We start from the raw sequence: 21,062 nt of genomic DNA, 5'->3' as shown, positions 1-21,062 counted from the left end.
TCTTGTACGGAAGGGTGTACATGTGTGTTCTTCTCGCCTGATTAGGGCTCTACATGATGCTCCTGCCTTGTGCTTTGAAATACAACTGATTTGCCTGAGCCAGGAGGCGGGAATATATGGACGGGCCCATTGCATGCTGGGAGGCCGGAAAGCTTTGATCGATTGGTGCCAATCTGCTGTCACTTCATCACATCCCATTGTGATCCTGTGGACTTAGGAGAAATATCGTTATCAATGGTAAGTTCTTACCAGAACGTATATTTCTCCTTCGGGAACGTTTTTACCTATAGCTGCCTGTGGGAGGGGGCATAGAGGGGAGGCGTCGGCACACCCAGTGAAGAAAATTTAAAGTGCACTGGCTCCTTTGGACCCCATCTATAACCCATCGTACTAAGTCTCCCCCAATATCCCTTATGGACTATGAAAAAAGGATTTACCGGTAGGTAATTAAAATCCTATTTTTTTATTTTTAATAAATTTGCAAAAATCTCAAAAAAAGTTTTTGACGTCATTATGGGGTATTGTGTGTAGAATTTGGAGGGAAAAAATTAATTTATTCCATTGTGGAATAAGGCTGTAACATAACAAAATGTGGAAAAAGTGAAGCGCTGTGAATACTTTCTGGATGCACTGTATAGTATATACTTCATTTATTATAGAGGTTAGCATAATGGGCTTCCTGAGTCTATTACTATATTTGTATGGCGTTTTAATGATTGGATCACACGTTCTGCTCGCCGAGGTCCTCCTTAGCTCTACATGTTATCTGCCTCCTATGGCAGGACTCACCTCTGGTCGCCGCTCTTGACCTGCATGAAAGGGAGGGGGTATTTTAAACAAGAAGAAGACAAAGTTTGGTGGCTTAACCATATCTTTGCAAATATATGCAACTGAGATCTCTGAGTTTTCTATTATCATGTAGTGTTTAAGTCTTTTTGCTGATACTGTGTGGTGTGCTGGGGGAAAACTTGTCTTTTTCTTGTTTAGAATAACCCCTCCCTTTCAAGCACCTGAGAGATGTTACTGAACTGATTGGGGCGTGGCTACGCCCCCTCAACAACAGAAAGCTTTCCTGGCGTCACCTGCACAGGGAGACAAAATGTTGTCTTGTAACTTTTCATTACTGCCAAAATGTCAACACTCAATTTTAACCCTTACATTTTGATTATCAACATTTTAACTGTTGACATTTTATATTATGCCATTCTGGTGACAACCTTTTGTCTTGCTGACTGCATACCATCTGTATGTTACCTGGATTTGGTGCTCTATAATGATTTATCACTCAAACATCATGTGCACCCTTCCCCAGCAGTCTCTTTCTTCTGTATAACTATCCGGATATCTTCTTCAATGTGAACATTAATTCTTGCACAGCTGGATCACTGCTATGTATTAAGAGTTGTAGCAATTGTCAAGGTTAAAAAAAATACAGCTCAGAACACATTTAAGGGTTAAGTAATATGGTGAGAGTTGTGGAAAAAGGTTCGATGTGGGGGATCTTGGCTTCCAATTGTTGCAATAATTTCCCCCCCCAAAATATATTTTATTGGAAAAAGATAGCATACAACATGCAGATCAATAAATACAGCCACAATAAGTGGCAGAAACAACACCAACACATCATCTGCATTAATTAAAAGGCAAAAGCTAACCTGGATTCCATGTAACCCTTGATGACCTATTGCATGTTTCCGGTGTATCCCAGTGATGACACTGGTAAAGTATTGAATAATGTTTTATTACATTATTATTAAATTAAATATTAATACAAATGTTTTGATAATGTCCATTTAAATGGATAGAGGGTCATAAAGGGTTAAAATTATTGCAGATGTAGATCTGCCAAAATCAAGCTTTTTCGCATAAATTGCACCCTATTGTATAAATCCCTTCAGTCCATTTGGTTATTGCACCAATTTGAATATTTGGCAGCACAACATTTTCTGCAGCAGGGTACATTGGTTTCCACAGGAAAACATCGGGGTGTAGAGTGGATTTTGATCCAGAGGCACCAACAGGCTAAAGCTTTAGGCTGTCCCAGGATGCATTGGGGCCTCCTCTATAAACCCCGCCTCCAGGCACTGGAGCTCAGTTTCAGTTGGTGTCTGCAGCAGCACGTCACCTAACAGGAGGGCTGAACTGAGCAGACCTGAAAAAGCTTCTAAGAAGATTTCTTCGATGGGCTGTCAGCGCTGTATGTCAGGGTGACACTTCAGCGCTGCAGCTACATCACCTTCCAAGCGGCGTCACATACTCCCGCGGCTCAATTCCCGGGTACTTGCGGCGGAGATGCTCCGGCTTAAGGAACATGGTCGCAGACGCTCTCCTGGTTCGCGTGGCTGCTTCAGGGCGGAGATAAGAGGGTTCCGCCATCAAAATCGCATTCCGTCCGCGACCTAGGGAGATCGGTCGCGGTGCTGGCATGGACACTCCGAGCAGGGATCCCACTAGACCACCGGGGCGTCTGAGTACAGGTCGGGTGTACTAACACCCCATTTAATAAGACAGTATCCGGGATGGAAGTCCAGCATAGGGGAGGTAGCGCTTGACCTGTAGCCCCTCCCCTGGCCCAGGGGCCATCTCTGAGCAGATTTTCCCGCCCTAGTGCTGCCTCACACTATCCCTTACTCCATGACTGAGACGCTGGGCGCTACCTTCTGAGCATAGCTGCGGCTGGTCTCCTACTCTGCAGGGCAAAGTCTCCCTTGTAAAGCCGCCTGTATACAGTGCTGTGACTTTACAAACACTTGAGTATTCTACATGTCTTTATACAGACAGCGTAAGTTAAGAAAAAGTGTTATAGAATATGTTGTACGTGCATTCTAATATATACCTCCGGACCGTGCTGTGATTTTTATATATATAAAAATATACATCACCTTGACAAAGGGGCGTTAGTGCCCCGAAACGTTGGTCACCCCACTTTTGTTTCCTATGGATTAAAGTTACCGTTTGCACGTTATCAACTTGGGATCAGTCTCTGAGTGCCGCTGCATGTCTCTGTTTGCCGTATATATATATATATATATATATATATATATATATATATATACACACACACAGTCCCTTGTCAGCCGGCACTCACAGTATAGATCAGCATGCCCCGGTGCCCTAGTCCAAGGTAAAATAGAAGTCCAAAGAGGAAGCAATTAAAGGCACTCGGAGGGGCAAAGAAATACAGCACTCAAAAATATAGATGAATCGACGTTTCGGAGCTTACGCCCCTTTATCAAGACATATCATACACATATCTATATCGAATATATGTTTTCTAGTCCAGTGCAGCTTTATTGTGATATAATTTCTGCATTGCCTGTGACTGTGTGTGTGCCTGTATCTGCTGTGTGGTTTCACTTTCAGTGTCTCCCAGATATAACTGCCTCTATTCTGTACCCTGAGAGGCTAGGTGCGTCTGGGTCTGCTAATATAGGGGGTCATTCCGAGTTGATCACTTGCTAGCAACTTTTTGCAGCACTGTGATCAGATAGTCTCCGCCTATGGGGGAGTGTATTTTCGCTTTGCAAGTGTGCGAACGCTGTTGCAGCCATCGGCACAAAAAAGGTTTTTGCCGTTTCTGAGTAGATCTGGACTTACTCAGCCGCTGTGATCACTTCAGTCTTTTTGGTTCCGGAATTGATGTCAGACACCTGCCCTGCAAACGCTTGGGCACGCCAGCGTTTTTGCAAACACTGACACCCACAAACGCCTTCTTCCTGTCAATCACCTTGTGATCAGCTGTGCGAATGGATTCTTTGTTAAATCCATCACCCAGCACCGATCCTTTTTGTACCCGAATGACGCGCCTGCGCATTGCGGTGCATACGCATGCGCAGTTTTGCCAAGATTTAAACTGATCACAGCGCTGCAAAAAGTTGCTAGCAAGCGATCAACTCGGAATGACCCCATAGTGCGTCACAGTATTTATCCAGTACGCATAATCTACTGTGTACTCAGTCACATAATACCGGATTTATTTGCAGGTATTATATTTTGGCTTTATCGTACTTAATCGCTCTGTTGTTACATATTTCAGAGGTTCCCAAACGCGATCCTCAAGGCACCACAACGGACCTGGTTTTAAATGTATCCATGCTTGGCCACAGGTTACTTAATTAGCACCTTAGTCAATTTGATTTAACCATAAATCAGTGGAAGCTCCTGCATCATGCAGAAGAATGCTCCAGGGATTTACCAGAAGGGGAAGTTTTGTATGATGGTTTATGTAGAAAAATGAGGAATATAGAGGGTACCACTGGCGCTAGGTCCTTATAGATGACCCCTTATTTTGAGAGGTAGTAATAACCTTACTCATAAACCACAGGGATAGTACCCACATAAAACCGGTATATGAAGGTTAAAAATTTATTAGTACATCGTATTAAAAGCACACATTTGAAACGCATTAAAAATACAAATTCATATCCAAAAAGATGAACCATATGGCACATGGAAATCTACAGTATACAAATAAAGTGACTAGTGCATACGCAGGGAAGGAGATCTCTCACCATGTCCCAAGGGTGTGGTGGGCTAGCTTGTTAGTTAGTAAAAGCAGTCCAAGGCTGACCACCGCAAGAGATGTTATCAATAGTCATCAGAGTCTTTCCATATGTAACTCCTCCGTCCAAACAACGCGTTTCGGTCCTTTTGTGAACTTTTTCAAGAATGGATATGGAGTTGTCTCCAAACAGTCCTTATATACCCCTCCTAAGTACTTTACTCAAGTGGAATAATTGATAAATTACCGGCGCCGCACTTACGGACTCTCATACCGGAAGTTGTGTTCATGCGTTCCAGTAACCACATCCTGTTGATGTTATACTGCACCGCTCCATTCTTGCGTTCCATGGTGTTTATACTGATATAAATTAGATGTTAGGTATGGTATTGTGGGCGCTTTTCCATCTAAGGCGACAATCATCTTCATATGAAACATGAATGCAACACATTAATGCTCCGCAGTGCCCGGGGGCTACGTTGGCCATTTTGCTTCAGGGATCCAGGTTTTCTTTTGCCCACATCCGGAATGATTATACTCAATAATGATCGGGTACTCCGTCAGCCATTTTAATTCAGGGATCGGATATTCATTGCCCATAGATAAGACAGTATGAGGACACCCACACCTGACCAAACTAGGTGGTACTTTATATTCCTATCCTGTCCATCCCTATTACAGGCACTGTGGAGCATTAATGTGTTGCATTCATGTTTCATATGAAAATGATTGTCACCTTAGATGGAAAAGCGCCCACAATACCATACCTAACCTCTAATTTATATCAGTATAAACACTGTGGAATGCAAGAACGGAGAGGCACAGGATGTGGTCACTGGAACGCATGAGCACAACTTCCGGTATGAGTGTTTGTTAGTGCGGCGCCGGTAATTTATTAATTATTCCACTTGAGTAAAGTACTTAGGAGGGGTATATAAGGACTGTTTGGAGACAACTCCATATCCATTCTTCAAAAAGGTCTACAGAAGGACCGAAACACATTGTTTAGACGGAGGAGTTACATATGGAAAGACTCTGGTGACTATATGCTGATAACATCTCTTGCGGTGGTGCCAGGCTATTCAGACCGCTTTTGCTAACTAACAAGCTAGCCCACCGCACCCTTGGGACATGGTGAGAGATCTCCTTCGCTGCGTATGCACTAGTCACTTTATTTGTATACTGCAGATTTCCATGTGCACAGATCTATGGTTCATCTTTTTGGATATGAATTTGTATTTTTAATGCATTTCAAATGTGTGCTTTTAATATGATGTACTAATAAATTTTTAACCATCATATACCGGTTTTATGTGGGTACTATCGCAGTGGTTTATGAGTAAGGTTATTACTACCCCTCAAAATAAGGGGTCATCTATAAGGACCTAGCGCCAGTGGTACCCTCCATAGTCCTCTTTTTTTCTGCATTGGAAGGAAATTGTTGTGTCCATCTCTCCTCCTCCTCTTCCCCCCCCCCCTCCCCCCTCCCCCCTCCCCCCTCCCCCCTCCCCCCTCCAGAGTTATGAAGCAAGTGGGAGAATCCACCAACGATGGATTCTCACGTCACCCGTCTTGTGGTGTCATCCACTCTGCCTGTCACCACACTACAGGAACCGTCAGATAAGCATGTGGAGGGATGCCTGAAGTCTATTTACTCCCTTACAGGAGCTGTGCATAGGCCCACTATTGCTGCCTCCTGGGCTCAAAAAGGTATTGAAGCGTGGGTTCAGGCATTAGAGGATGAGCTGCCCAGGATATTTTTGCCAAGGCCAGACAATACCTGTCTCACATTACCACCGCCACCTATTACATTCAAGAGGCATCCTCTGAGGCAGGTGTGTTGGCAGCAAAGGCGTCGACTACGTCTGTCCTGGCTTGCCGTATTCTGTAGTTGAGGTCATGAAAAGTGGACCTAGACTCCAAAAAGACCTTGAGGGTACTCCCCTTTACTGGGGACATTTTGTGTCTGAGTTAGTAGCTGCTAAGACTACCTTTCTCCCACCCAAATACTAATCTTTCTGCACAGAAGGCAACAAGTACCACCTTTCGTTCCTTTCAGCCTCAAGGGAAAACAAAAGGTCATGCATACCTGAGACAATCTCGTGCTCCCAAAATCACAAAGCCCAAGTCCAAACAATCCTGGGCGGCCCGTCAGCCTGCTTCTAAACAGGACAAGCCTGCTGCATGACGGGGCGGGACCCCAGGTTGGGAGGCCGACTTCTACAGTTCACCCAGGTCTGGTTAAAGACCACTTCAGATGCATGGGTGCTGGAAGTTGTCTCTCACGGGTACGCCCTCTCTTTCAAGAGACGTCCTTCTCACCTGTTTTGCACTACGGTGCTAGCTTCAGATCCGTTAAAGGCGCAAGCTTTGCAAACAAGTGTCAGTTTTCTCCTGAGTACAGGAGTGGTTGTGCCGGTACCTCAGTCCCAGGCAGAGGTTATTACTCGACCCTTTTTCTAGTTCCAAAACCAAATGGGTCATTCCAGCCTATACTCAACCTCAAATCCCTGAACAAGTTTGTAAGAGTGGCTAGGTTTCGTATGGAAACACTGCGTTCAATTGTACTGGCTATGGTAGTCCTGGATATACAGATGGAGCAACAGTAGTCGTGGCTCCGTCTGTGACTAGGCGTGCCTATCGCCGAGTGCGTCCCCATCTACCAGGCGCGCGACCGCGACTTGGATGTGTCCCATTCGCTTGAATGGAGAGCGTCTCCATCCACGCTCCTCGTCTCTGTGCACTCCCGGTGTGACTAGGTGGACGGATCGTCCAGTCACGCTGGGAGTGCATGCCTGCGATGGAGCCGCCTCAGATGTGCGCGGCTTCATCTGTACAGGATGCATACCTGCATATACCTATTGCCATGCATCACCAGCAGTTTCTGCGGTTTGCTATTGGCAACCTACTTTACCAGTTCCAGGCTCTACCATTTAGACTAGCCACGGCTCCTCTGATCTTCACCAAGTTCATGGCTGTTTTGACGGCTTATCGCCGTCTTAAAAAATGTGTAAAAACCGCACTGCAACTGGGATTTATAATGTTGGAGCTGCTCTGAATGAATGCAATAGAAATAAAATAAAAACAGAGTGCTTGTTATTATGTAACTAATAAGTGTGAAGTGTTACTGATTTAATGTTGCTATATTTGAAAGTGATATTGTGTCTATTTCTCTTACGTCCTAGAGGATGCTGGGGACTCCGTAAGGACCATGGGGTATAGACGGGCTCTGCAGGAGACATGGGCACCAAAAAGAACTTTTAGTATGGGGTGTGCACTGGCTCCTCCCTCTATGCCCCTCCTCCAGACCTCAGTTAGATCTTGTGCCCAGAGGATATAGGGTGCATTACAGGGAGCTCTCCTGAGTTTTCTGTAAAAAGAATTTTGTTAGGTTTTTTATTTTCAGGGAGCTTTGCTGGCAACAGACTCCCTGCATCGTGGGACTGAGGGGAGAGAAGCAGACCTACTTCTTAAGAGTTTAAGGGCTCTGTTTCTTAGGCTACTGGACACCATTAGCTCCAGAGGGAGTCGGAACACAGGTCTCACCCTGGGGTTCGTCCCGGAGCCGCGCCGCCATCCTCCTCACAGATGCCGGAAAAAAGAAGCCGGGTGAGTATGAAAGAACTAAGAAGACGTCAGGCGGCAGAAGACTTCAGATCTTCATGAGGTAAGCGCGCAGCAGGAAGCTGCGCACCATTGCTCCCACACTTGCACACACACATGGCACTGATGGGTGCAGGGCACAGGGGGGGCACCCTGGGCAGCAATAAACCTTGTTTGGGCATGAAAGCAAGTAGTTAGGCTGCAGAGGCAGTAAACTACAGATCCCTGCCATTTTTTTTCAAATAGATGAGCGGGACCAAAGCCCGCTGCGCGAGGGGGCAGAGCTTGATCCCTCAGCATTAACCAGCGCCATTTTCTCCACAGAGGCTGCAGAGAACGCTGGCTCCCCGGACTCTCCCCTGCTGAGCATCAGAGGGCTGGAAAAGAAAAAAAAAAAAAAAAAAAAAAAAAAGGAGGGGGACACATAATTGGCGCAGTGAGTGGGGGAAAAAAAAATTATATATAAACGACGACTCTGATGTGTGCGGCCCTGCTACAGCATCACCCCTGCTGCTGGAAAGTAGTCATAATGCCATGCTGGTTTTTCCAGCCTAACTTCCTCTACCAGATCAGGCTGATTCTTTCAGGCGACACAAATTGGACATCTGCTGAAAAATTGGACAAGTGTTTATGCATGGATTGGATGGAGACTCTGCTACTCGCTAGAGGATTACAACAGTGAATCAAGAAGGATCCTGAATGGCACAACTAGCTACGAACAATTAGAGTGACCCAATAGAACAGATCACTGCAAGAAGGCCTACAAAAAAGGCATCCTAACAGACAAAGATAATCAATTCTTTGCCATACAACACCTCAAAATACCAGTCCTCTATTATCTTCCCACAGTACATAAAAGCATAAGAGACCCACCAGGATGCCGATTGGATGATATGGAATTGATATCTGGCACAATCTGTCCAAATACATTAACATATTTCTCCAACCATTTGTAAACTACAAAGATCTTACATACAAGATACCACAAGCATACTACAAACCCTACAAAAAAACAAATGGGAGGAAGGACTGTGGTTGTGCACTAGTGATATGACATCACTCTACACAGTACTTGACCACAAACAAGGGATAAAGGCCACAAGATTTCTTGCAAAAAGACACCACTCTACCACCGGACCAAGTACAATTCATCCTGGGTGGCATTAAATACATACTTGAGCACAAATACCTATGGTTTGGGAATCAGTACTACTATCAGACAACAGATGGGGACTAGATTTGCGCCTAGCTATGCCAATCTATTTATGAGCTATTGGGAAGACAAACATCTGGTCCAACTATGGCTTTGGCACAAATCTAGTCCTCTGGTGGAGATATATGTGTGATATCTCTTCGTCTCGAGACGAGACTATATTGAAGCAATTCCTCCAGTAACAATAACCTGATATTCACAACTCAGTACAGCCAAACTGAGGTGAATTTCTTGGACATCACAATATTCAGCGAGGACCAACAAGTGCACACCAAAACATACTAGAAGTCAGTGGACGTAAATAGCTACATCTTATCAAGCAGCCACCACCCTAACAGTTTACTTAGCATCCCCACAAAGTTAAATTCACAAGGATCAGAAACCACTGCACACAACTCAAACATTATCAATAACAAAGCACAAAACTAACAATTCTGAGACCAAAAAACAAAACCAAAGAGGAAGCAGTGGAAAAGGCTTCCCAAAAAAAAAAAAACTTTACTGAAAGAGAAAACCTTAGGAGAGAGGAGTGATACCTACAAGACCTGTTTCATAACACAACAGACACAAAGCAACTCTCCAGAGGATTCTTAATAATTAGCACATACTTCTAGAGGATGAAGCATTATCAGACATTACCGATCAAACCAAAAATTATCTACAAAAAGGCCCCAGGCCTGAAACAATTAGTGAAAAACCACCTGAGAGAAACTGGTAAACAGAGGACTATGAACATGACACAGGATGCAGTTGTGACCAGCGGTCACAAATACCAACACCGGGATCCCTCACAATCAACAGTTGGCATGTTGACCAACAGGGACTATTCCCTCTCGTGGGTGTCCAACACCCATAGAGTGGTAATAGAACCTATGGCAAGCCCACAAGGGGCTCTCTTTGCGCTTGACACCCCCCCCCCAGTGGACATCTAAAAGCTGGGAACCTGGTGGTCTCCGACTGCTGGTCACGTGAACCCAACCCCATGACACTACTGCAAGGAGGAAGTTTCCACGACTGCAGCACTTGTAACCGTTGCAGAACAGGATCAACCATGACCAAAAGAGTGACCACATTTACATCAAACAGCACTAATGAAACCTATCAAATCAAAGAACATGTGACAGCACAGGTATCATTTACATGTTTTCATGCGGCTTGCAATACATAGGAAGGACAATCTGCAGACTCAAAATCCACATTGTGGAGCACATATGTAATATAAGGAAAGCGGTAGAGACCCACAACCTCTCACCACTACAAAACCCACCACAACCAGAACCCAAGAGGCATGAAACAACTCAGGGCAAACTGGAGGGTGGGGATTTTGAGAGGGAAAAAAAGTTACAAGACATTGGGATACCACCAGAGCAGGAGCTTTGGAATGGGAAACACTAAAACTGTGTCACTGCAGTGACCAACATATCAGTCCATTGACATTTTCTTCTTGTTAATCTTTGTTTGCTACAATTTTTCATGCTATTCTCCTCCACATCTTTATCATTGACTTAATTCATTTTTATTATCCAATGAATCTCCTTTATAGATATTTTATTTACTATCAGCACACCTGGTAGTATTGTGAGATGTGTTATTGAAGCAGTGTGACTTCTTTAATGAACACTATTTTTACGGACTTATTTCACACTGGTGGGTGCAGACCCCTCCCCCTCTATCAATACACCTTACAGGTTGATTGTGACCAAGCATGCTATATTAGCTATGCAAGGCTGGCCAATTTGGTTAACCAGTGACAGATTATTGCACAACACTAGTGAAGCCGTATTTCAGAAAAATCTCACTTCAGTTGTGGTCAACTGGATTTTAAAATGAGACACTAATTTTGTTTCAAGCCAAGTTAGTTGTTGGAGACCCAATGAGCCGAGCCCTGAGGAACAGAGCAGGCATGTACAATGGAATCATGACCTGTTAAGTTATGGAATGCACGCAATGTTTTAGGGGCTGTAGACCTGAGGCCCAATTGTGTAATGACAGTTCCTGCTTAAGTCTTACCACTAACAAATCATTTATTTTTTTATGACCAGAAAACTGAAGTCCTAATTGTTCAGTTATTTTGCTCAGATATCCATTACATATTAAAGAGGAGCACTCAATAGCAGTGATTGATATGACATATCAGAACATTTCTGTTTGACTGGCAGATTATTCCCCTTACACCACAAAGAACTGCTCAGGAAGCCAGCAATATTTGGTTACCAACACCCCTACCCCCATTCCAAGTGACATAACGTGTTGTCCAGTAATCTTGTTACTAAACTAGAATTGAAATTTAAATATGGCATACAAAGCTTCATCATGAACAAACCATTACTGCAGAAATATTTAATATACAAAAGTGCACAACATAATTGACTGGTGGATGAAACAATTAATACAGGTTTAACTTAGCAGCATTTGTGTAAAAATACTAGCGAGAGTATACAGTAAAGCTACATGAAACATTTGCCACTACACATCGGTGATAGCCCACTTAAGTGAATTTAGTACAAATTGACTCTAGACTGAAGTGCGGTCAATCGTCACTATTTTCAGAGTCTGTCACATCAGCTTCTTCCTCCCCATGTGGGCAGCCAGCAGTCTGTGGGTAAAAAGGTCCGACCAGCCAGTTTAGTGGCGTGTTATTAACCAAGTAATCCATGACGTCATCCATAGAACTCTTCATCTTTGTGAATTGCTCCTTGCTGGTGGCTAAGAGGCCGTCAGACATGTCTCTGATGGAGGAGGCAGAATGGAAGTTCTGATAGACCTCGGTAGCCATGATGCTGATGTTCTGAGCCTTGCTCTGGATGTTCTGTGGAAGGCCTTGGACACCGGTCACCAGGGAGAGACAGGTGGTTTGCAGTTGTAGAGTCAGATGCCAGGCAATAGTCAAAGTGCGTGATTCAATTTGCTGAAAAAAAAATACATGTTGCATCATAATAGTATTTCTATGCGTTACCTATTCAGTACTTGATACCATTAGTGGGGCTTACCTCTGCGCTCTCAGCCTCCCCACTAGCTTGCTGTCCTGTGCTTTTAGTCCATTCCACCCACGTGTGGTACATCCTATCCTGAGCATCATGGATTTTCCGATTGGCACTATTCATGTTCTTTCTTGCAAATTCAATCTAAAAAGATAATCCTTTAATCACTTAAACTGCACAATATTCAAAAACGCAGATTTTTTTATGATTGCATTAGGCAAAGACATTCATTATATGATAAAGTATATATACACACAATCAAATTCTATAGCAATTTTTATGGTATACTATGCATGAACTTGAAGTTATCAGTGGCCTTGTATCAATATGGGATTTCATAAGATTCATTAAAAATTATATAAAAACAAATCCTAATAATCAATGCTCATAGGTGAATGCTGTAGAAGGCAGCGGTGTTCCCATGTCCTGGCAGCTGCTGGATGTTTAACACTGGGGAAGTGGAGGTGCTGCTTTGTACGCTTTCCCAGCAGTGGTACCTCTGCCACCACCAGGTGGCGGTGCTGCCCCATCACTGCATAAAGCAGTGTTTGAGACACTGGGGAGAAACAAAGGATGCAAATGGGCCAGGCAATCTCGCCAAGATTAACGGCTGCTGGAATATAGACTTCTGGCAGCCACCCACTGGGCGTTGGACACCTCAGATGCAACCATGTTAGGGGAAGCCCAGCCTAGCACAGTCACATCTGCTACAACCAGACAAGGGAAGTTTGAGCTCATTTCTTCACCTTGAGCAAGATTCTAGATGTTGCTTCTTAGAAAGAAATACTGTAGTCCTTTGCAGCTATATGTAGGACAGAGATAGTGATACTGGACAGGTGGTGGCCATGGTTATAAATCTGCAACTGACCAGATCAACGGTGTTCTGCAGCGGAGCCATGGCCTCCTGGCTCCGGCATTTGACCTCCATCACTCGTGTCAGGGCTTGCTGATAAGCACGTTTACGGGCCTTGGTAGAGAGCGACCCCAAGCGAACGTAGTAACTTGGCTTTCTGGCTGCCACTTCAAACCCCTCCGTTTTTGTTGCTTCCTTAGCTGAAGAGAAATATATAGAAGCTTAAAATACAATGAATCCATTTAAAGTTTCTGTTTTAGCTTTTACAGCTGGCCTATCAGTGGCCTAGTAAGAGTTGTAAGACTATAGTTATACTTTGTGGTCCAGTAGGCCAAGTGTTTGTTCATGAACATACTGCTCACATCAGCTCCAGCTTACCCAGCTCTTCATCTGTGGGTGGCAGGTATTGTTCCAGGAGACTCTCCGATGTAGTCAGTGCAGTGTCCACACGGTTGCTCACCATCTGCGCTACACGGCTCCCCATAACGGTGCTAATGCCCCCATTCACAGCAGCCTTGGTCATCTCTACACCATCCTGCACAGCTCCCTTAGTTCTGCCAACTACTCCCGATATACTCTGTACGACCACATCCTTAGCACCAAGAACTGCCTCAGAGGCAGTGGAGACCACCTAGAGGACACAGGTACTGCAAATAACATTTATACAACACACCTGTGTTACCCTGTTATCCTATGTGTAGGATAGTCAGTTATAGCTGTTGGGCTGTACAGTTACCTTGTCAGTAGGCTGATAGAGAATGGGCAGCTTCACCTCAATCTTATCCAATCCTATACATGCAATGTTGTTAGCCAGGGCAACTGAAGGGTTTGACAAAGAAAAACAAAACCCAGATATTTTTTCATTAATAGAACATTGCACCAAGATCAGAGCACCAAGCATCTAAAGGAGGTTGGCCATCAGTGATTGTAAATCAAAGTTAGAGATCTAATGGCTCTCCACCATCAATGGTACAGAGTCCCTGAATCTTTTTCATTAATCAATTGTTATATACCATCAATGTTACCCACCAATGGTAACATAACCCAGCTATGGCCATACCTAGTCTAGAACAGACAATATTTAACCTACTTTCTATGCTAAGCGGATGCAAGATGGCTTGTTCTTCGCATGGCAGAAGATAGTGATGTTGATGAACACTTGCTCTTCTTTACAACATACAAGACTAAGTCAGTGTTTTACTGCTACACCAACTAAATCTAGTTCTCTCCTCATTGTAAGAAAAAAACAATTTAAGAGGTAATTATCAGCAACTGACGACAAGCAGAATACCGAGTACTTATTGTATGTACAAGTTAAGGACATACTAGGTTGTCAGATAGTGACAAGTCTTTCCAGAATGTGAGATGGTACAGGGGAGTCAATATTTCATGTGATAACTGACTGGAGCTAATATTTGGAGGGGTATTTATCATAGCTTGGAGACAGTACCAGCTAATCAGCTCATTACCAGGATATTTTAAGAAAAACAAAAACACTGAAGCCAGTTTGTTACTTTATCTCTCCCCAAGCATTGGCAAGTGTCATCCTTAAAGAGTTTCCAGACACAGCAGAAAGTCTCAAAACCTACTCTGAGGATCCAGTCTCTGCAGGATTGGCCTGGTGCTGGTCACAGCTACAGATGTGATGGTCTTCACACTTCTCTCCGCTACATTGCACACAGATTTCAAGTAGGAGTGGTTATCTTTGGTGCGGATATAGGCAGAAGACACCATGTCATACGTTGAGCTCACCAAGGGGAGGTTGATCAACCTGACCACAACATTCTACAGGAGAAACAGCCAGAGTTAGTCCAATACCGTACAGCTGTGTTCCTCTCTGAGCAGACCAGGAGGCTACACCTGGGGACAGGGCTCAGGGCGCACATTTAGTGTTTTCAGTTGTCACCTATAACATTGGCATTTTGGTTTGATTTTAAACACAAGTGTGAGGTTGAGATGCAGCAGTTGTGTAGTACACAGGTTACTAGGACCAGTAATATAAGGACTCCAGGTGGCTCAGTTGATTAATCAGGGACTGCAGCAAACAATGCACATGCAAGATCTAGTTGCACGGTTAGAAGGGTTTGTAGACCACCACTATTACTCTGGGTAACATGAACCAATATACGCCATCCTGTGCTGAGGTTACATACAATACTCCTGAACTGCACTAAGAGTATGGGTTAGAGCAGTTTCCTAGAGTCTGCAGTTACAGTCCAGGTTTTAAGAATAGCCATGCTTGACCACAGGTGACTTAATTAGTACTTCTGACTTAATTAGTACTTCAGTCCATTTGATTTCATCATCTAGGCTCAAGCATATATATCCTTAAAACCTGGAGTGTAATAGAGTTTGGGAAGCTAGTTTAGAGGAGCACACTACTAACTGCAGAGGGCGTGAGGTGAACAAGCATACCACCCCAGATATTAAGTGTAGATATTAGGTAGACTGGGGAGGAGCAGTGAGGAGGGTGATGGAGGTGGAGACACAATAAGGTCAGGACTCCCAATACAAGACATGTGATGTGACGGACACTACAGGCATTCACATTACCATTCTCCAGCCTCACCTATACAGTAGTGTCACCACACTGTACTTACCTGCTGCTCTACTGTCTCTGCCATATTGACAGTCAGCCACCTAGGAAACATAAGATACACACATGTAAGAGCACAGAAGGCAGCAGTCATTCAGGGATAGACATAACTGCCTAATGGTTACAGACCATCAATTGTTCCCTTACATCTACTATTCAATGGCAGCATTCCAATGTTTGCAGCCATCAAATGGTAATGATTAGATGGTGTTCCAGCATCTTACCTGTATTCCAATATCCTGAGCTCTGCACAACCTCCTGGCTCCTTCCTGACTGCTGCTCCCTGCCTCAGGGCACCCTGGCTTTTATAGGGCCTGCCTCACATGTGACCTGCTCTGTCCCTCCCCTATCTAGGGCTCAGGAGGAGGAGTTACAGGTATGGGTGCAAATCATTAGTGTCTCCTGTCAGCTCCATAAGTGTCTAAATACATTTCTGTGACATGGGGCAGATGTTCTAAGCCTTGGAGAGAGATAAAGTGGAGAAAGATAAATAGGCTTTCCATACTATCCCTTTAAATCTAAGCACTCATGGATTACACAGGTTCTCTAGCTGATTAAAACCAGGTGAAGTGCAGACTTGAAATCAGCCAGCCCAGGGACAGCATGGTAAGCCTGGAGATAAAGGAGCAGATGTATTAACCGTGGAGAAATGATAAAGAAATGTATTAACCCTGGTAAAATCTTTTGATATTTTTAAACTAGGTTCTAACAACACATTAATGATTCTGAGAGTCTACGTTTAATTTTAACATGCTAATGTATTGTCTATATTGTGTGCTTTTTATTGTTAGTTGTTCCCAGGCGCTGTTTTGTTCAGTCCCGGCTTTCGTTACCTGGTGACTTGCCCTCCCCCCGGTTCATGACCAGTTTCCTCTGAGTCTCCCGCCATGAACTGATTTCCCGCTTCTGTCTGAGACGCTGTGTATCTAAAGGACCCAGTTGCAGCATAGGCGGCTGTGTGACTGGTGCGTCGGTGTTCACTTGGGAGTCTGTGTTCACTCAGCATTCACTAACGTATTGATGCATCCTGGAAGCGGGGTTAAGTCTCCCTGTATCCCACTCTCCTGTGCCTGGTGATACAGCACTAAGGGGGTCATTCCGAGTTGATCGCTCGCTAGCTACTTTTTGCAGCCGTGCAAATGCATAGTCGCCACCGACTGGGGAGTGTATATTTGCTGTGCATGGGTGCGATCGCATGTGCAGCTGAGTGGTGCAAAAATAGTTTGTGCAGTTTCTGAGTAGCTCAGAACTTACTCAGCCGCTGTGATCACTTCAGCCTGTCCGGTCCCGGAATTGACGTCAGACATCCGCCCTGTAAACGCTTGGACATGCCTGCGTTTTTCCAAACACTCCCAGAAAACGGTCAGTTGACACCCATAAACGCCCTCTTCCTGTCAATCTCCTTGCGATCGGCCGTGAGAATGGATTCTTCGTTAAATCCATCGCCCAGCAACGATCCACTTTGTACCTGTACGACACGCCTGCGCATTGCGGTGCATACGCATGTGCCGTAGTGACCTGATCACTGCGCTGTGAAAAACAGCAGCGTGCCATCAGGTCAGAATGACCCCCATAGTCTCTACCTACCATTAAGTACGAGTAGTTGGATAAGTGCCTGATGCATAGGAGTCTGTAAACTATTGCTGCGGTTTCTTTCGCTGTGCGATTGAACACGTTTAAAGGCCTATATAAGGTAATGCAGTAATATGTTTCTCCTACATACTTGAAATGTATTTGTAGTTGAATATGTGCTCATATTGCTTATTATACTAATATACAACCTGTGGTTGATTGCTAGTGTGATTGCTGACTTTACTATTACTGTCAGTTTCTGTGTATATACTGTACCGATTCACAATGCTGGTGCAAAGTACGGAGGGATCGGATTGTACTGTATGTCATTTTAACAATTTTTTTAAAAAGAAAAACATGCAATACAAAGGTGTACCATAAAATAGGACATTCACTGCATCAATGATAAACTGAAAGACAAAGCATGTACAACAAAATAACCATACAGTACACAATACTTCACAAAAGGGAGGACAAAACAAAACACTGGGGGCTTAAAGGATAAGGTACACGGAAACCAAGTAGTATCAGCAGAGTCCAGGAAGGGGGGAAGAACGGAAAAGGTACCAGGGGGACCATATTTTGTGGAAAGTCTGCACAGTGTTATTCTGCAAATTTGAAATGTATTCCATTGAAGCAATAAAGAGCATACGGTTGAAAAGGGCAGTGGTTGATGGTGCCATCAAGGATTTCCAGTTTTTGGCTATCAGGGATTTAGCTGCATTACATACATGTAGTATAAGCTTGTCTTGATGCTTGCTAACTGACGGAACCGGGGCACATAATAATGCTGCTTCAATATTACCCGATACTGGAGACTCCAAAGTTAGTAACAGAAGCTCCCACACTTGATTCTAAAACACCTGAATTGTCGGGCAAGACCACCAGACATGAGGGAATGTACCAACTTCTCCACAATTCCTCCAGCAAAGATTGGAGGTCAATGGAAAAATGGTGTGAAGCTTGGAGGGTACCAAATACCATCTAGTGTACACTTTGTAACATGTCTCTCTGATAGATACACTGATGGACGCTTTAGCAATTCTAGTCCTAATAGTGACCACTCCTCATTGTCAAAATGGGATGGGAGATCTGACTCTTATGCTAATTCGTAAGGTTCACAGTCAGGGGATTCAGGGGCCAGAACGGAATGATAAATATCAGAGATGTTACCTTTATGGCCTACTGAGTAGGAACAAAGGCGTTCAAAGGGGGTCAGCATACGAAGTTTACTAGAGGGAAATTGTGAATTGACAAAGCTCATAATGTGGCTGTATTGGAAGCAGTAAAAGGCAGGGATTAAGTGTTTAACCTGAAGGTCAGTAAACGGAGGTGGAGCAAATTGGCCCTTTACATGTTTAAATATAGTAATTTGTAATTTCCGCCAAAAGGATGCTATAGATCCATCAACTCCCGGAGGGAATCGGGGATGGTCTCAGATAGGGGACATAGGTGAAGGAATTGGGGCCAGAGCCAATGAGGAACGAAGTTTATCCCATATATTAAGTGTAAACCTTATGGTCGGAGTTGCACTAGCCGAGGCTGGTCTAAGTGATCGGTGTAGCCATACTATGCCGTCCATCCACCCCACATGAAGCATGGAGTTTTCTAAATCTACCCATCGTTTACAGCCGGGTTCAGAATGCCATGACACAATATGATTCAGTTGGGCAGCATGATAATAAGAGCGGAGTATTGGTAGACCCAATCCTCCATCAGGGACAGGCTTAGAGAAAATAGTTCTACGAATGCGAGGTTTACCTTGTACCCAAATAAAATGATTGTAGAGGGCTTGCATGGAGTCCAGAGCCGAGATCGGAACAGGTATGGGTAAGGTTTGGATTAGGTACAGCAGTCTGGGAAGGAGGTTTATTTTAATCGCATTAATTCTAACAAACCATGATATAAAAAGGTACTGCCAATGCGTTAAGTCTTTCGTTAATGTTTGGACCATGGGGGAGTAATTTGCTTGATATAATGAGGAGTACGACTTAGTGATGGAAATGCCAAGGCATTTAATTGCGGAAGGGCGCCAAATAAAAGGGAAGGAGGGAGTGACCATTGAGAGTTGCTGTGATTGGACACAGAGAGCCATGGCTTCAGACTTAGAGCTATTGACTTTGTACCCAGAAAGGGAGCCATATGCCTGTAATTCAGATTGAAGATTAGGGAGCGATATTAAGGGATTAGTCAAGGTGAAGAGAATATCGTCTGCAAAGAGAGACACTTTGTATTGTTCATCCCCTATGTTGACGCCCCTAATATCAGGGTTAGCTCTAATTCTAGCCGCCAATGGCAAAAATAAGAGGGGGCAACCCTGTCTTGTCCCATTTCCCTGATCAAAACACAACAAATGCAAACCATTCGTCCTAACTGTAGAAGAAGGATGAGAATAAAGAGCTTTTATGGCCTGCATAAAGTTTCCCGGTATACCCACTGAGGCTAATGTGTTAAACATAAAGGGCCACAATAGGCAATCAAAGGCCTTTTCTGCGTACAGGGCCAGGACCACTGACGAAATCTTGTTAGTAGTAGAATAATGTATCAGATCTATAGTATGTCTAGTGTTATCTGAGGCCTGGCGTTGAGGGATGAAGCCTACTTGGTCAGGGTGAATCAAGGAAGGTAGCACTTTATTCAACCTAGTGGCCAAAATTTTGGCAAATAGTTTAAGATCAGTGTTAATCAGGGAAATGGGACGATAGCTGGCGCAAAGGGAGGGGTCCTTCCCAGGTTTGGGATTAACGATAATTCTAGAGGTGGTCGAATCAGGATGAAAGGAGGCACCACGTAGAATTGAATTAAACAGGCGGATCAACTGGGGAGAGAGTTGCTGTATAAACGATTTATAATAGGACATTGTAAGACCATCTGGGCCGGGAGCCTTAGATGGTTTCTGTGACTTAAGGGCAGAAGCAAATTCCTCCTCAGTGATGTCAACACCCAAGGCCCGATCCGTAAATTCAGAAATATTAGGAAGTGCACAAGATTCCAAGCATGGGATTCAGTGTCGGATGGGGCAGTCAAATTGTATAAAGCTTTATAGTAGTGAGCAAACGCACCATTAATATCTTTAGGATTATAAAGCATATCACCAGAGGGTCTCCTGATCGCTGGAATAACCTGTGATGCCCGTTTAGATCTGAGTCTACGGGCTAGTAAGGTGTGTGCTTTATTACTTTTATCGTAAAACATTTGACTAGCCCATCTGAGGTTCCTTTGAACCAGTTCAGCTAGAAGCATTTGTAGCTCTGCCCGCTTTTGAGAGAGTTGAGACAGAAATTTTTTGGACATTGTTCTTTTCTGCTCTCGGTCTGGAGAAGCAATAGTAGAGTTAAGAGATGTTATCATCACTTCCTGAGATTTTTTACGACAAAAAGCAAATTGGATCATATGGCCTCTAATCACCGACTTATGAGTCTCCCAAACCGTGGGGACAGGTGTATCCTCAGAGGAGTTAAGGAGGAAATATTCCTGCAGACGTTCTTTTACCATATCCTGAAACTGGGGAAGTTTTAGGAGAGTTTCATTTAGTCTCCATCCATGAGGGCCTACCCGAGGTGGACTCTAAGAGCCCAAAAGAAGCTGCTAATATGGAGTGGTCAGACCATTAGGGTAAATGGAGGAGTGAATCGCTGTTTGAGATAGGGAAGCACTACCAAGAAAGAGGTTGATACGTGAGTAGGAGTCATGGGGTTAGAATAGAAAGTATAGTCCCGTACAGAGGGATTGAGGGATCTCCA

The 21,062-nt window shown here is 44.1% G+C and overlaps 1 protein-coding gene across 1 annotated transcript; it reads right to left on the bottom strand.

The window, feature by feature from the left end:
• Nucleotides 1-11,642: 11,642 nt before the first annotated feature.
• On the bottom strand, nt 11,643-16,038 carry LOC135055209 (perilipin-2-like). Its single transcript, XM_063958983.1, has 8 exons — nt 15,972-16,038; nt 15,752-15,791; nt 14,741-14,936; nt 13,888-13,970; nt 13,530-13,782; nt 13,167-13,351; nt 12,308-12,442; nt 11,643-12,225 (listed from the first exon to the last, which is right to left on the bottom strand). Exons 2-8 carry the CDS (start codon nt 15,773-15,775, stop codon nt 11,848-11,850), a joined length of 1,254 nt encoding a protein of 417 aa, XP_063815053.1. The 5' UTR covers nt 15,776-15,791; nt 15,972-16,038; the 3' UTR covers nt 11,643-11,847.
• Between the last annotated feature and the right edge of the window lie 5,024 nt (nt 16,039-21,062).

This window comes from Pseudophryne corroboree, chromosome 1, assembly GCF_028390025.1.
Source record: "Pseudophryne corroboree isolate aPseCor3 chromosome 1, aPseCor3.hap2, whole genome shotgun sequence".
NCBI classification, from domain to species: domain Eukaryota; kingdom Metazoa; phylum Chordata; class Amphibia; order Anura; family Myobatrachidae; genus Pseudophryne; species Pseudophryne corroboree.
This window is presented reverse-complemented; position numbering and strand designations above follow the sequence as displayed.

Excerpts from the sequence above, each read along its gene's own strand:
- LOC135055209 (XM_063958983.1), bottom strand. The coding sequence starts at position 15,775 with ATGGCAGAGACAGTAGAGCAGCAG. Across the intron at positions 14,937-15,751 it reads CAGAGACAGTAGAGCAGCAG|AATGTTGTGGTCAGGTTGAT; the intron begins GTAAGTACAGTG and ends TTTCTCCTGTAG. Across the intron at positions 13,783-13,887 it reads TCTATCAGCCTACTGACAAG|GTGGTCTCCACTGCCTCTGA; the intron begins GTAACTGTACAG and ends TGTGTCCTCTAG.